Below are 14,147 nucleotides of genomic sequence, written 5' to 3'. Positions count from 1 at the left end.
AACGACTTCTGGACGGCTTGGAAGAAATTCTGGTCCACCATGCAGCGTCTCAGAAGAGTGAGCAGTGCACCATTAACACTGACTATAGTGGAGATGGGGTGTTGCTGACCTCAACGGACGTTGTGAGTCGGTGGGGACAATAGTTCAAAGACCTCAATTCCACCGACATGCCTTCCACTGAGGAAGGAGAGCCTGGAGACTCAGAGGTGGGCTCTCCTATCTCGGTGGTTGCAGTAACCGAGGTGGTTAAAAAGCTCCTCGGTGACAAAGCCCTGGGTTGTATGAGGGGGGTTGTGGGCCTGTCCTGGTTCACACGCCTCTACAACATTACATGGACATCGGGGACACTCCCTCTGGATTGGCAGTCCGGGATGGAGGTCCCCCCTTTTAGAAAGGCAGACCGGAGGGTGTTCCCCAATTACAGAGGAATTACATTCCTCAGCCTCCTTGGAAAGGTCTATTCAGGGGTGCTAGACAGGAGGGTGCATCAGGAGGTCTAATCTCGGATGCAGGAGGAGCAATGTGGTATTCATCCCAGCCGTGGAACAGCGGGCCAGTTCTACACACTCGGCAGGGTCAGGGTGCACCCATGGCAAGGTTATGAACATAGTAGGTGAAAAACGGCAACCTTGGTGGAGTTCAAACCTCACTGGAAATGAATCAACCTTGCTGCCAGCAATGCGGACTAAACTCTGAAATTGGTTGTACAGAGATTGAATAGAATTTATCAGGGGGTTCGGTACTCCATATTTCTGAAGGACCTCACACATAAATCCCCAAGGGACATGATCGAACGCCTTCTCAAAGTCAACAAAACACATGTAGACTGGTTTATTATTTTTATGACATATTTTGTCCATGTTCAAAAATGCATTTTTGTGATACATCTGTTTAGCAAGTGTGTGATCCTATCTGCCCCCCTGTAGCACTGATAAAAAATGGTGTCCCCCTCCAGCATTTAAGTTGCCCATCCCTGTCATAGAACAGTTCCCTTTTGTAGTTATTGTGCATGCATTATGATAGATAACCTGAGTGCTTTCTTTCGCATCTTATCCTCTGCTTTCTCCTTCTGTGCCAAAGTTAAAGACTCAGCCTCAGCCAAATTATCGACTGCAATGGCCAGGAAGACATTTAAAAGAATGACTGAATCATTTTCAGGTCAAAGAATATAACTAATAATGTTAATTTGATTATTGGGAAAGATGCATGCAGGCAAATTTAAAGGATACAATTTCCACAAACAAACAGGATGATGAAGTAGATGCTGACGAGGATTCCAGGCATACTGGGTCCCCCATGTGCCATTATACCATCATACATAACAGCATTCCAATCCTCTCCTGTAAGAATCTGAAAAAGTGTGGAGGGGTGGGAGTTAGAGGTAGAGGGTGACACGCAAATGGATTTTCCCTCCCGTCCCATCCCACTCCCACAGAAAAAAAATCCTGTCCCACTCCCGGGCCATAGTAAAAAAAAAAGTGTCCCATCCCACTCCCAGTGAAAACAACTCCCACTCTCGTCTTGCTTTCGTTCAGAATGACAGCCACTCACATACCACTCCCATTTTGGAGGTCAGCTACATTAAAAATGGCTGCGTATCTGGCCATGTTTTTTTTTTTTTTTTTTCCGACTGGAAAAGTGAACTTTTTATCCTGTACTATCCAAATCCCATAACTAAAGGTTAAGTTGACTCCCTTCCCATGGGAATCTCGCCAGATTCCCCCCAAAAATCTCAACATTTTGTGATAATCACAGACTAATCAATTATACGGTATGTAGCATGAGGCCATGACGTTATCAGCACGACAGGACTGTTCTCTATGACAGCACCGGCCAAAGGCCAGCAACAGGCCTGTTACATATCCACTCATTTAATTAAATGGCATTAACCATCTTCCGTCACTTATTACTTTCATTAACAAAAGACCTCAAATGCACTTCTAGCCCATGTACAGGTGAACGCAGTCTGTTTATCTTAAACCTCACCCCTATTTTTCACCCAAATCCAATTTTATAACCGGATTTAGGGCCACAAATTGTGTGGGCTTAGTTTCAACATCTGAGACACACCAGCATAACTGATTCGCTGGAGTTCGTTAAGGAGGTCGGCACACGCAAAGTATGTTTATAATAAGGAACTGCAAGATCTCCACTTATGGATGATGTAAAGTTGCTCGCTGCCAAGTGGGCACTTGGAGACCACCTTCAACCCATGATCTTGCGTCTGTGTGTGATATACCCAAAACACACACACACACACCCGTTGCGTCGCAACTGGGGTGCTTTTGAAAAGGTATTAAAGATGATAATGATGGTGATAATAATAATAATAAAAATAATGAGTTCAATGGATTTATTTTTACAATAATTCAAAGGGTTCTTTTCATGCTGTTGTCATATTGATGAATGAAATATGCTGACATCCGCCACACATATCAACGAAACGCAGAATCTGTCCAGAATCAAATCCACCAAAATTGCATTACACCACCTCCACCACAATTTAGACCTGTTTTCACCTAGTCTAAAGTGTAGTCTACATTCTGTTGCCAAATTGTCAGGTAGCGTGTAATAGAAAATGCCCTTGGTTCACTGGAAGACCCAGTGAGGCGTAGCCAAACTCTGTAAAGCAGACTTACTCGGTTCACTGCTTGTGTGGTGATCGGTGGCGTAACTAGCAGCTATTTCACCTGTTGTATGTGTATTTTATGTCGTTTTAATGTCTTTTCATGCGTACTGCCAATGATCTTTAGTATATTGGACTACTTGCGCCTGTGCAAGGTCACTGTGTGGAGTTTGTCAGATGCTGTTTGAGACTGTTTATAGCACAGAAGCTAATGGCTCGTGCTAGTTAGCAATAGCTCCAACACCACAGTATGATGGATTATACAAGGATCCTGTGCGTTACGGTGTTCCTACTGTACACTTGTGGTCCACTTTTTCTGCCTATCAAGTGGATACAGTCTCCCAGACATTCAGGGTATTACATATCCCAGGGACCTGCTACTGCAGCTGCGATTGCTGTCCAACCAAAGTGTTTTCACCGAGGAGTTACCGGAGGTGATACAACGTAACCACACACCTGTTCTTCAGGACACGCTTCACCATAACAAGAAGGTAACACAGAGGGGGAAGAAAAAGGCTGGGATTGGAGCTAGACTAAAGCGTGGAAAAGTGAAGCATTGGACACTTCCTTCAGTCATCTTGGCTAATGTACGCTCACTCCTCAATAAAGTGGATTAACTGCAAGCTAATATCAATCACATGTATGAATATCGGACCGCATCAGTTCTAGAATTCACTGAGACATGGCGAAACGAAAACGACAGTAAGGATGCCCTGCATATAGACGATTTTGGCTCTCCCTTGAGGCTTGACAGAGACTCGGCACTCACTAGGATGTATCATGGTGGAAGGGTCTGCATCTATGTCAACCCACTCTGGTGTTCATCTGTGGTGGTCAGGGAAGAGTTGTGTAACGCCGATATTGAACTGTTGGCTGTTTCCTTGCACCCATTTCACCTTCCACGGGAATTCTCAAATGTTTTTATTATTTTGATTTATATCCACCCCAAAGCAAAAGCTTCTGCTGCTACTGAACATGTCAAGAACACTCTGTACAGGCTAGAATCAATTTCTCCAGATGCTCCCAAATTTCCTATGGGCGACCTTAACCACTGTTCACTTGACAAATCTCTGAAAGGATTTCATCAGTACTTTGACTGTTCCACACAGCTTGAAAAGACATTTGAGAAATGCTATGGTTCTATTCATCGGGAATAAAACCATAGCATTTAGAGAGCTGTTCCCCTTCCCCTTTTAGGCTCTGCAGACCATAACAGCATTTTGCTTGCTCCAGCTTATCAACCTGTTGTCAAAAGGATAGACAAAATAACCCAGAACATCAAACAATGGTCTCCAGACAGTGTTGACTGCTTGTTACTTGCTACAGAGCTGTTTTGACACGACTCACTGGAATTGTTTACCGTCCTCTAGTAATATTGATGAGCAGGTGCACGCAGTGACTGCATACATCTCCTTTTGTGTGGACAGTATAATTCCTACCAGAACCATCACAATATTCCCCCAAAATAAACCCTGGGCCACTAAAGAACTAAAACAAGTACTCAATAAGACAAAAAAGATTATTTTCACCGGATCAGAGGAGGAAAAGAAGGCGGTCTGCAGAGAGGTCAAACGTGCCATAAAAAGGCCAAGCTGGACTACAAGAACAAGGTGGAGGTCCTTCTTTACCCAGGGGAAAGGAGACCCCTCTGTTCTGCCTGGCAGGGCCTGAGAAATATGGCAGCTGTGAAACGCAAAACATCAAGTCGGAAACATATCCAGGTTGATGGCTGCAATACAACTACTCTACCAAATGACTTCAACTCATTCTTTTCAAGATTTGAAAGGCACAACAGTACAGGGTTAAAGACATTCATCTCATTCCATCCTGGCGACTCATCTATCACCTTCAGCAGGGAAGAGGTGGTGAGAGGACTAAACTCAGTTCTGCTGCTGGTCCTGACAACATCTGTGGGAGGACCCTAAAGCACTGTGCTGAGCAGCTCGGGGAGGTGTTCCAGCAGCTTCCAGACCTCCATGAACTGCTGCATAGTGCCTCAGAAGTGGAAATATTCCACAATTATTCCCATTCCCAAGAAGGGTCCCACCAAAGCATTAAGCGACCTGAGGCCGGTGACCTCTCTGATAATGAAGGCGATGGAGAGGATTGTCAAAAACTCCATCACCCAGTCTGTTGAACCCTTGATGGAGCCGCTGCAGTTCGCATACAGGGTTGGCAGGGGAGTGGATGATGCCAAGATATTCATCATGGAGACTATCTACACACATCAGGAGACCCCCAGCACCATCGCCAGGCTCCTATTTTTGCGGACTTCTCTTCTGCTTTCAACACCATGTAACCACACATCCTTGCAGATAAGTTAATAACCCACTTCAATCTGGATCACCAACTCACCATGTGGACTTTTTAACCAACTGGTCACAGAGGGTGCTTGTTGACGGCTCTTTTTCCAACATCCTCTACACCTCCACCGGCTCCCCCATAGGGCTGTGGAGTGTAGTCTACACCAATGACTGCAGTTACACTCAGCCAAATTGTCATTTGGTAAAATTAGCTGACGACATAGCCTTGCTCTCTCTGCCGCCAACTTTCATAATAGCTCTGCTCTGCAGGACTTCATTGCTTGGTGTGAGGGCGCTTGTCTCCAGCTGAATCCTACCAAGACCAAAGAGGTGATATTGTGTCATTCTCCAGCAAGCAGAGACAACTGGCAGAGGCTGTTACTACCAATATGCGGGGGGAGCCTGTGTAGGTGGTGGATGAGTACAGATACCTGGGTATGATCTTTGATGGCCTCCTGAGGTTTTCCTTTTGTAATTGATGTTTGTTTTTTATTATGTGTTTGTGTTGTCCTACAATGATGCTCGTTACGCCCTTTAAATTGCCCCTTGCGGACAAATAAAGTTTTTGATTGATTGATTGATTGTCCCAGCACGAAAATCAACATGCACCATTTTTTACGCTGAGTGCACGTGTTGCTGTCTACAAAAATAGGGCCCACAGTCTTTTAAAACCGTATTACGGAACAATATTTATAATTCCACATGCACCACTGGATGAAATAGACAAGCGCGTAGTCTCCGTTGCCGAAATGTAGAGCGGGTCGTATTGTGCCTTTATAAAGCAAATAGTGAATCCTTAAATTGGGTGGCCGTTAAAACGTGGGAAAATAAACATCCAGACTTGGACATTTATTTTGGGGATTTTAACAGGAAGGATATAACCTGACACATGTAGGGAATGGGATTCCATTTTCTGTGTGCAGTCTGGCAGATGGAAACAGAGCTGGCATGCCTTTGCATCACTGTTGCTGTCGCCTTACTACTTAGTAAATCGCAAGCTGACCTGGTGCTGAGAAGTGTAATGGGGACAGCTATCCGCGTCACACGAAGGGCAGAGTGCTGGTTTCAGCTTCGTTGTGGCATAATGAAAACTGGTCAGAAATCGTATACAGGTAAAGCTGCAAGATTTCCCCTTGCAGATGATGTAGTTGGCCGTGCATGTGACATGGGCAATTGGAGACCGCCTTGAGATCGATTTATTCTTAAAACCTTTATATAAATTAAAATACCGTGTATAGTGGTGTGCGATACTGGGAATTTTGGGATCGATCCGATACCAAGTAAATACAGGGTAGTATTGGCCGATACCAATACGATACCGATACATTTTGCTTGGAAATGTCATGATCCCCCTTGAGTTCCTTTATTATAATTATAATAAACACAGTGCTATTTTGTTTTTGATGGTTTGAGCTGAAGGTTGTTGTTCTGGCACCAAGTGACTGCTTGTTCCACCTGCTCCCAGTAATGTTTTTCGTTATTGTTGGTGATGAGTCCAATTATTGTGGTGTCATCTGCATATTTGAGGATTGAGACTGAACTGTGTGATGATGTGAATGTGTCTGTGTATAGTGAGAACAACCAGGGTGACAGGACACACCCCTGAGTGGCGCCGGTGCTGAGGGTCAGAGGTCGGGATGAGAGGCCATTCATCCTAACTCGCTGTGTCCTTTCTCAGAGGAACCTCCTGATCCAGTGGCACAAGGAAATGTTGATGTCCATGTCCATGAGTTTATTGAAGGGGTTCAGAGGGTCGATGGTGTTGAAGGCGGAGCTAAAGTCCATGAAGAGCACCCAGGTATAGGTCCAAGGGGTCTCCAGGTGTTGCAGGATCCTGTGAAGAGCCATGTTGACTGCATCCTCCAAGGACCTGTTTGCCCTGTTTTCATTGTTCAATTGTTCTAAGGTGTTTCAAAATTTTCGAAATGCGGTAGCACGGTGGTCGACTGGTTAGCACGTCTCCCTCACAGTGCTGAGGTCGTGGGTCCGTATCTGGGCTACGGCAGTGTTGAGTTAGGAGAACATCCTAACTCGGCACTGCATGCGTTTTCTACGGGTCCTCTGGTTTCCTCCTATACATTCCCAAAACATACATGGTAGGTTGATTGAACACTCTGAATTTTCCCTAGATGTGATTGTGTGTGTAAATTGTTGTTTGTCTATGTGTGCCCTGTGATTGACTGCCAACCATTTCAGGGTGTATCCCGCCTACTCCCTGACGTCAGCTGGGATAGGCTCAGCATGCCCGCGAACCTCGTGAGGATAAAACGGTTCAGATAATGGATGAATGTTATAAAAAGCATTCTAATTAGTATCCCTGTGGTATTTTGTAGAACTAACAAACATAAAACAAATTTGAAGTTGTTTAGATGTCAGCTATTAATTCACTGCTTTTTACAGAGTTTTTGTCTTGGAATGGGTTTCTTTTTTTATGTTTTCTTTTCAAGTTATATAGGAAAATGACGTATTTTGTCAACCACTGCTTGATGCAAACTGTTCTTGTTAGAGCAAAATATTTTGCAAATATACCCTGAGTCATGGTCAATCTTTACATCATCCGAATACCGCATGCCAACTGAGACAACTATACATCAGCTAATATGGTTATAGCCTACTGTATCGTCCCCAAAAGAGCGCAACCAAATCCACTGCTGGTGCGACCAACTGAAAAGGTTGGGAGCATCAGTGCTACCATTGCAAAATTTAGTGCAGAGCCCTGTTAATGACTAATTAAGCCAAATGATATGTGCATCAAGCACAATCAGTCAAAAATAGGCCTTGCATTTTCTGCTTAAAACATTTGGTTAATGATCCTCAATTTTCAGCATTTGTTAAAGCAATGTAACAAGTCTTTAACTTGTTAGTCTGTTTGCTCTGTTTGGCATTGTGGTCTGAAGTATCAGAGCTGGGCACTTCACCCTTTTTTGCCCGTCCGTCTGCGACCCTCAACCCCTGACCTGGGTACCCCCCCCCCCCGACCCCCCGGCCATATTCATAAACATTGACGCCCCCCGCCCCGTTCCCCCCCTAACCCCGCGCCCCCCCAAGATAAAATAAAAAAACGCGCATGATGCCCCCGCGGGAGAGATGCTAACGGAAGAGGGTTTTTTTTAAGAAATTAGTTGGCTAACTTACAATTCAAACCCGCTGTGGACACGCTTCAAACGCGCCACTTACTCACGTAATTACCCAGCTGCATGTACTTAGTTCCATTGCGAGCCCTGGGGTAGGTTTTGTCGTATTGTATGATTATTTGAGTCCAACAGACGACAAGTCTGCAAGCATTCAACAAGTTACTTATTTTCCACACTTCCCCTCCTTCACACTTCCCGCCCTTCAACATAAAAGCATGCCAGCAAACCACTACACAGCAGTTTTGCTATGGCGTATTTCCAGAAGTAGGAAAGTGTATGATGTGCCAGTGTCATACTTGAGTGCTGCGCACTGCTTGAATATATTCCAGGACACAAGTTGTTTTGAAAGAAGCCTAAAAAGAAGCCTTTCATCGAGTAGGCTGAGATGAAATTTGGCCGCCTCGCAAGTACATCACACGCATGAGGGCCGATTAGTGGGCTGGACTGAAATCCACTTCCGGCCCTGCTTAGTTCAGCCATTTTTAAAAATCTGTCACCCCCCACCCCTCCGCCCCAAAAATGGGTATCCGGCCGGGTCGGAGGGTCCGACCGGTCCGGCCCAGGGACGGACTGCCCAGCTCTGTGAAATATATTGTCACTGCACGTGTGACAGCCAGGTGCTATTTTTCACTGACAGTGCTCAATACATTTCATATGACAGGCAAGAAGTGTATTTGCTTACTTATGTTGCCTATAAATGCTCCAGAACCACTTGTAAAGCCCACAAAAAAATTCAGTGCTTAACTTAATTTATTCTTCCTGTACCTGGAAAACGGTTATCAGGGCTTGAGGGAAGCTATCAAAAGTGCTGCGTGGTTTTGGTTGGTCCGAAAAGTTGAACTTTCCTCCAAACACCTGCATACCCAGCAGTGAGAAGATGACAATAAAGAGGAAGAGCAGTAGCAGCAAGCAGGCAATGGAACGGACTGAGTTCAAGAGGGAAGCCACCAGATTACTGAGAGAGGTCCAGTATCTAAAGTAAACAAGAACAGAGCAACAATACAATTATTCAGGTAGAAGCAGTCACTTACTAGAACCTTCATTGTTCCACTCAACACATTTTTACCTCCAGCAAACCTTCTTCATAATTCCCTTAATCAATTTAACAAAACATTCCCACATTCCAAAAACATGCATGGTAAGTTGATTGGACACTCTAAATTGCCCCTAGGTGTGATTGTGAGTGTGTGTGTTTGTTTGTCTCTCTGTGCCCTGCGATTGGCTGGCATCCAGTTCGAGGTCTGAACTGTCCGCTGCCTACTGCCCGATGACAGCTGGGATAGGCTCTAGCACGCCCGCGACCCTTGTGAGGACAAGCGGTATAGATAATAGATGGATGGATGTTTAGGTTGATCATGCTTAAATATTTTGAAATATTTTAATTGACCTGAAACAAATTAAGTTGACTAAAAGTTATCTACATCCATTGATTTTCCTATCTTTTCCTCCATCTATCTATCAACTGAACATGAAGAGCTTAAAATGTGTAATAGTCGTGACTGCACAAATTTACCTGGTGACTTTGAGCAAGCGTAGCAGGCGTATGCAGCGCAGAACTGAGATGCCCATAACTGACATAATGTTCATTTGAACCAGGATGAGCTCCATAATGCCAGTGGACACCACAAAGCAGTCAAAACGATTGAAGAGTGACATGAAGTATGAAGAAAAGCCGAGAGCGTACATCTTCATAAACATCTCCAGGAAAAACATGGACAGCAGCAGATTGTTGGTGTTGTCTGTTCATTGTGGATGTCGTTTCAGCCCACGATATCCAGTGTTGCCCAAAGAAAAAAATACAAGACAAGAATTACAAGAGTTATTCAAGTAGATTTCAAATAATGCACTTTTTAAATAAATGATTTATATTAATCTATTCTAAGCAATGAAAATATCGGATTTGGAAATGGATCATATTGTCATCTCATTATTTTACACTTACTGAGGGATCAACACATGATACCATAATATTGTCATATAGAATATATTTGATGGATCTCCACAGGCAAATGTTGATTGGTTAAGGCTCTGTTGCAAAAATGCAACAGTAAAAATAACTGAGCTTTTTTTCTTTTTTTCATCCTTTAGCTGATATAGCTGATAACACACCACAAAAGGGGTAGAATAACATTAAATATAGATTGAATAGAGTTTAGTTTTGGTGGTTGAATGACCAAATTATTTTCTGACTGAAGCGTAGAGTTAAATTGAAAGATATAGAAAGACAAAAACAAAGTATGTACAGTATGTGTGTACTTTTCCTATATAACCCTCACTGCATCTGCAAGCAATCATTGTGGTTTTGGTTAAAAAAAATTAGTAATCATAGTATGTGTTTCATTGGCCAACTCAATGCATGCAGAAATTTTAGGGAAGCAGTGGTCTGACCTTGCCAGTTTGAGAGCCTTTCAGACTGCTTGTGGTGTTCTGTTGCAATAGCTAGCGTATTGAAGAAGACTAGCATAATCACCCACCAGTAGAAAAGTTTGGACTTAACGTATGCCCGGCATTTCCGGCGTAACCAGCGATTCCATTTGCGAGCCAGTTTACTGTGCAAACGGGAAGGAGAAAGAAGCTGCATTTAGAGAAATTGTTACACAATCACAATGTAAAGTAAGGAGTAAAAAAAAAAAAACAGGTATGGGATCAGTGATGGCTGGTCAATAAAGAGCGCAAGGGCGACAACACCCTACCACTCAGCTGAGTCAATAAGACAAAATGAAATAATGAAAATTAAATTACTCAAAAATATATGTATGCTGTATCTATTTTTAGACAAGCAGGATACATATGATTCTGCTAACGATGTTAAATGCTAATTCATTTATCGTTTGTATAGCACTTCCGATTTTGGGCTCTAAGACGTTTTCCTAGGGACTCTTGTAAAAAGTTTGACGTGCGAACTAGGTTCAGTATAATGTGAAAGACTTGTAAAAGTTAGGGCGTTGATTTTGAGCGCCTGTCCTCCCCTGCCACCCCACATCCATGATCAATTTGAGTCAGTTGACAATATTTACAATTGCAGAGCTGCAGATGCTGAAAACGGCGGGAGAGACTTGAAGTAACTCAGTGAAGTCACTTAAACATCTTTCGAGAGCAGAATGTACCAGCACAAGCTCAACATTAACAAACGCGGATCGAAATAATAATGTCAGCTCATTTCATATGTCAGCTCATTTCATTCATTTCATTTTCAAACTGCATATGTAGGTGGAAGTTTCACCTCTGCATTCACGATCATCCAATCACAAATCGCTGTTGCATTTGTGACATACAGGAATCATTTCATTTTCGCGTAAAAAAAGTTATATATCAAAATGTAGCCACATTTTTATTTAAGAGAACAGTGTAATCATTTCATATAGCCATCCCCGCATGTTGTCACGAGGTGGAAGTGCGACCTACCGACAATCCTTTCACCCTCAAAGCACTTCACACTGACATCACATCTACCTACTGATGGCGCAGCATCAGGATCAGTATCTTGCTCAAGGACACATTGACATGCTCGCAAGAGCCAGGGGTATTTAATCCACAATTTGAGGGTTGGGAGATGACCACTCTACCACTGAGCCATATGCCAAGTGTGAATTTAGCTTTTAGATAACAATGTGACATCACAATGAATTATTTTTTTTCTTTAAGACAAGTTTCTCTGAATTGGTATAGTAAAATAAATTAATGAATTAGAAAAGTAACAGACATAATACATCAGATTTTCTCCATGATATTATGAAAAAATACTTTTTCAATTAGGAGCTGTAGCACTTACACTTTTTCCAATCCTCTCATAAAGTTACCGAGCAATAAATAGTAATATTTTTAAGTGTTTTATTTCTTTATAGTAGGGTGTGTTATCACTTTCTATATTGCATTATATTTATTTTCAACCACACACTGATTAAAAAAGTGGGTAAATATAATTTAATTTGGGGCTGGAACGGATTAATTGAATTTCCATTCACTTCAATGGGAAATATTACCTAAATTTATGAACGTTTCAAGTTACTAACGGGCTCACGGAGCCAATTAAGTTCGTAATTACAGGTTCCTCTGTATGTACTGTATAATATATATATATATATATATATATATATATATATATATATATATATATATATATATATATATATATATACACACACACACACACATATATATGTGTGTGTGTGTATAGCGCCTGCCCTGGAGAAAACAGCACCAGCCGCCACTGATGGGAATAAAAAACCAACACCTACTAGTAATACATTATTAACTGCATCGTGTCCATTTTACCGACAATTCCTGCCTCGGATCCTCCATTTTCGTTGGGGAGCAAACCTGAAAAGAATAATACATTTCCATACTGGTTAGTGCAGTTACTGTGACCGCCTGTGCTCTCCAAAAGTTCTATTACTTCCTTTATGAGTGACAAAGATAATTGAGAACATACTTCGTCGAGCGGTAGGATTTCAGAGAAGCTGCATTGCATTATCTTGTACCAGTATCTGTTTGTGTAGTACAGCAGGGTGTGATCGTAAAACCACTGATACAGTTGTGAGCACAACAAGTCTGCCTGCCAGCTAGTGGTGAACGGCGATATATTAAGTTTGTGCTTAGCCCTAGGGTATGTAAACTTATGAGCACAACTGTAATGTATATTCCAATTCGTCAAAGCTGCAATAATAGTCCAAAGTGATTTAGAGATGTTTTTTTTTTGCTTTACTTACTTAATTTAATCACTTTTGTTTGGTTTTTAAATGTCAATTTCACGTGGATAGCTTGTGGAGATGTTAACATGATAAGTACATAAAGATTCATCACAACTGAAATGACCATTTATTATCTGTTAGGTATGATAACTATAGAAGTAATGATAAAACTTGAAAAGCTTGTTCTTTAACAGAACTCCAGTGCAGTTACCTTCGGAATTTATTTCATCCTTATTCAGATGAGCACTCCTTTGTACAAACCCCAAATATATAATATATAAAATGTAAATAACAACAGAATACAATCATTTTCAAATTATTTTCATCCCATTTTTAAATGAGTACACTTCAAAGACAAAATATTTATTGTTCACACTGATGAACGTTACTGTTTTTATGAAAATATTGTTGCACAATATTATTTTTAATTGTGTTTGTATCGTAACTAGACGCCTTATAGACAATGCTCCCTATGGGGGCTGTCATGGGTCCGCTGGCATATATTCGCAAACTTTCACCACAATTTCTTGCACTATGTACATGATTTAAGACGAGGTGTCACTGTTCCAATGCTCTGCTAAACATTCAACGAGCTTTTGACGCTTGCCGCTGCCATGAGCCCAATACAAAGATCTTTCAAAGGAGGCAAAAATGTTGGTGTGGATGTAAAGCAAGGGTGAAAGTGCAGGCAAGGAAGTGGAGACCTTGTTCCAGTTATCATGATGGAGAACGTTAAATCATTGGCAAATGATATGCCTGATGGAGACCTACCTACACGTGCATTTTACCAATGACAGTGTGCTGCTACCTGGCTTCAGGACAGTGAGAGCAAACAGGAGGAATTTTAATTTTTATGAACAAAAACATGGCACAATGCAGGATATATTACAGTGAAAGAGTGTCTCATGGTACAGGCAGATTGTTTCTTCATAGTAATCAAATATGAAAAGAAAAAGGAAACATGCCATTTTTATATTGTTTGACAGGTTGGCCTCAAAGTGGCACATGTACCTCACAGTTCAGAGCTCGGTAGTTCAAATCTGGGCTCTGACCTTCCTGTGTAAATTTTGCTTGTGTGCCTGACTGGGTTCTCGCAGAGTATTCTCGATTCCTCCTACATTCTGGTACATGTTGCCTATCTCCCAAAATAAGATGGGATAGGCTCCGGCATAGCCACAACCCTAGTGAGGATAAGCGATACATGGAATAGATGGATGGGTCGGCTACGCAAATCAAAATATTTGGAGGTCTGTACCTTTTCCCTAAGAATTCCCTTGCAGCCAGCACCTCCAAATTTAAATGGAAGATCCTCGGACTATCAAAGCAATGGCTCTGACAGAAGATATGTACTGCAGCTTTAATGTAGAACAAATTTTAGCTTAGCTCACAACAT

At 42.2% G+C, this 14,147-nt stretch overlaps 2 protein-coding genes across 2 annotated transcripts in view; one reads left to right on the top strand and one right to left on the bottom strand.

The window, feature by feature from the left end:
• The window catches only part of LOC147141677 (uncharacterized), an 87,531-nt gene that overhangs the window by 61,263 nt on the left and 12,121 nt on the right, over positions 1–14,147 (top strand). The window lies entirely within an intron of this gene.
• LOC147141678 (dihydropyridine-sensitive L-type skeletal muscle calcium channel subunit alpha-1-like) overlaps positions 1–14,147 on the bottom strand; it is a 75,490-nt gene that overhangs the window by 49,227 nt on the left and 12,116 nt on the right. The window contains exons 9-14 of the mRNA XM_086039992.1: positions 12,302–12,383; positions 10,452–10,612; positions 9,577–9,802; positions 8,829–9,036; positions 1,230–1,350; positions 1,029–1,143 (exon numbers count right to left, since the gene is read on the bottom strand). Coding sequence (XP_085896118.1) covers positions 1,029–1,143; positions 1,230–1,350; positions 8,829–9,036; positions 9,577–9,802; positions 10,452–10,612; positions 12,302–12,383 — 913 coding nt within the window. The remainder of the gene's footprint in view (positions 1–1,028; positions 1,144–1,229; positions 1,351–8,828; positions 9,037–9,576; positions 9,803–10,451; positions 10,613–12,301; positions 12,384–14,147) is intronic.

Source organism: Filicampus tigris, chromosome 9 (assembly GCF_054856515.1).
Source record: "Filicampus tigris isolate MCC_2025a chromosome 9, RoL_Ftig_1.0, whole genome shotgun sequence".
NCBI classification, from domain to species: domain Eukaryota; kingdom Metazoa; phylum Chordata; class Actinopteri; order Syngnathiformes; family Syngnathidae; genus Filicampus; species Filicampus tigris.
The sequence above is the reverse complement of the archived record's forward strand: the minus strand, read 5'-3'. Positions and strand labels throughout refer to the sequence as shown.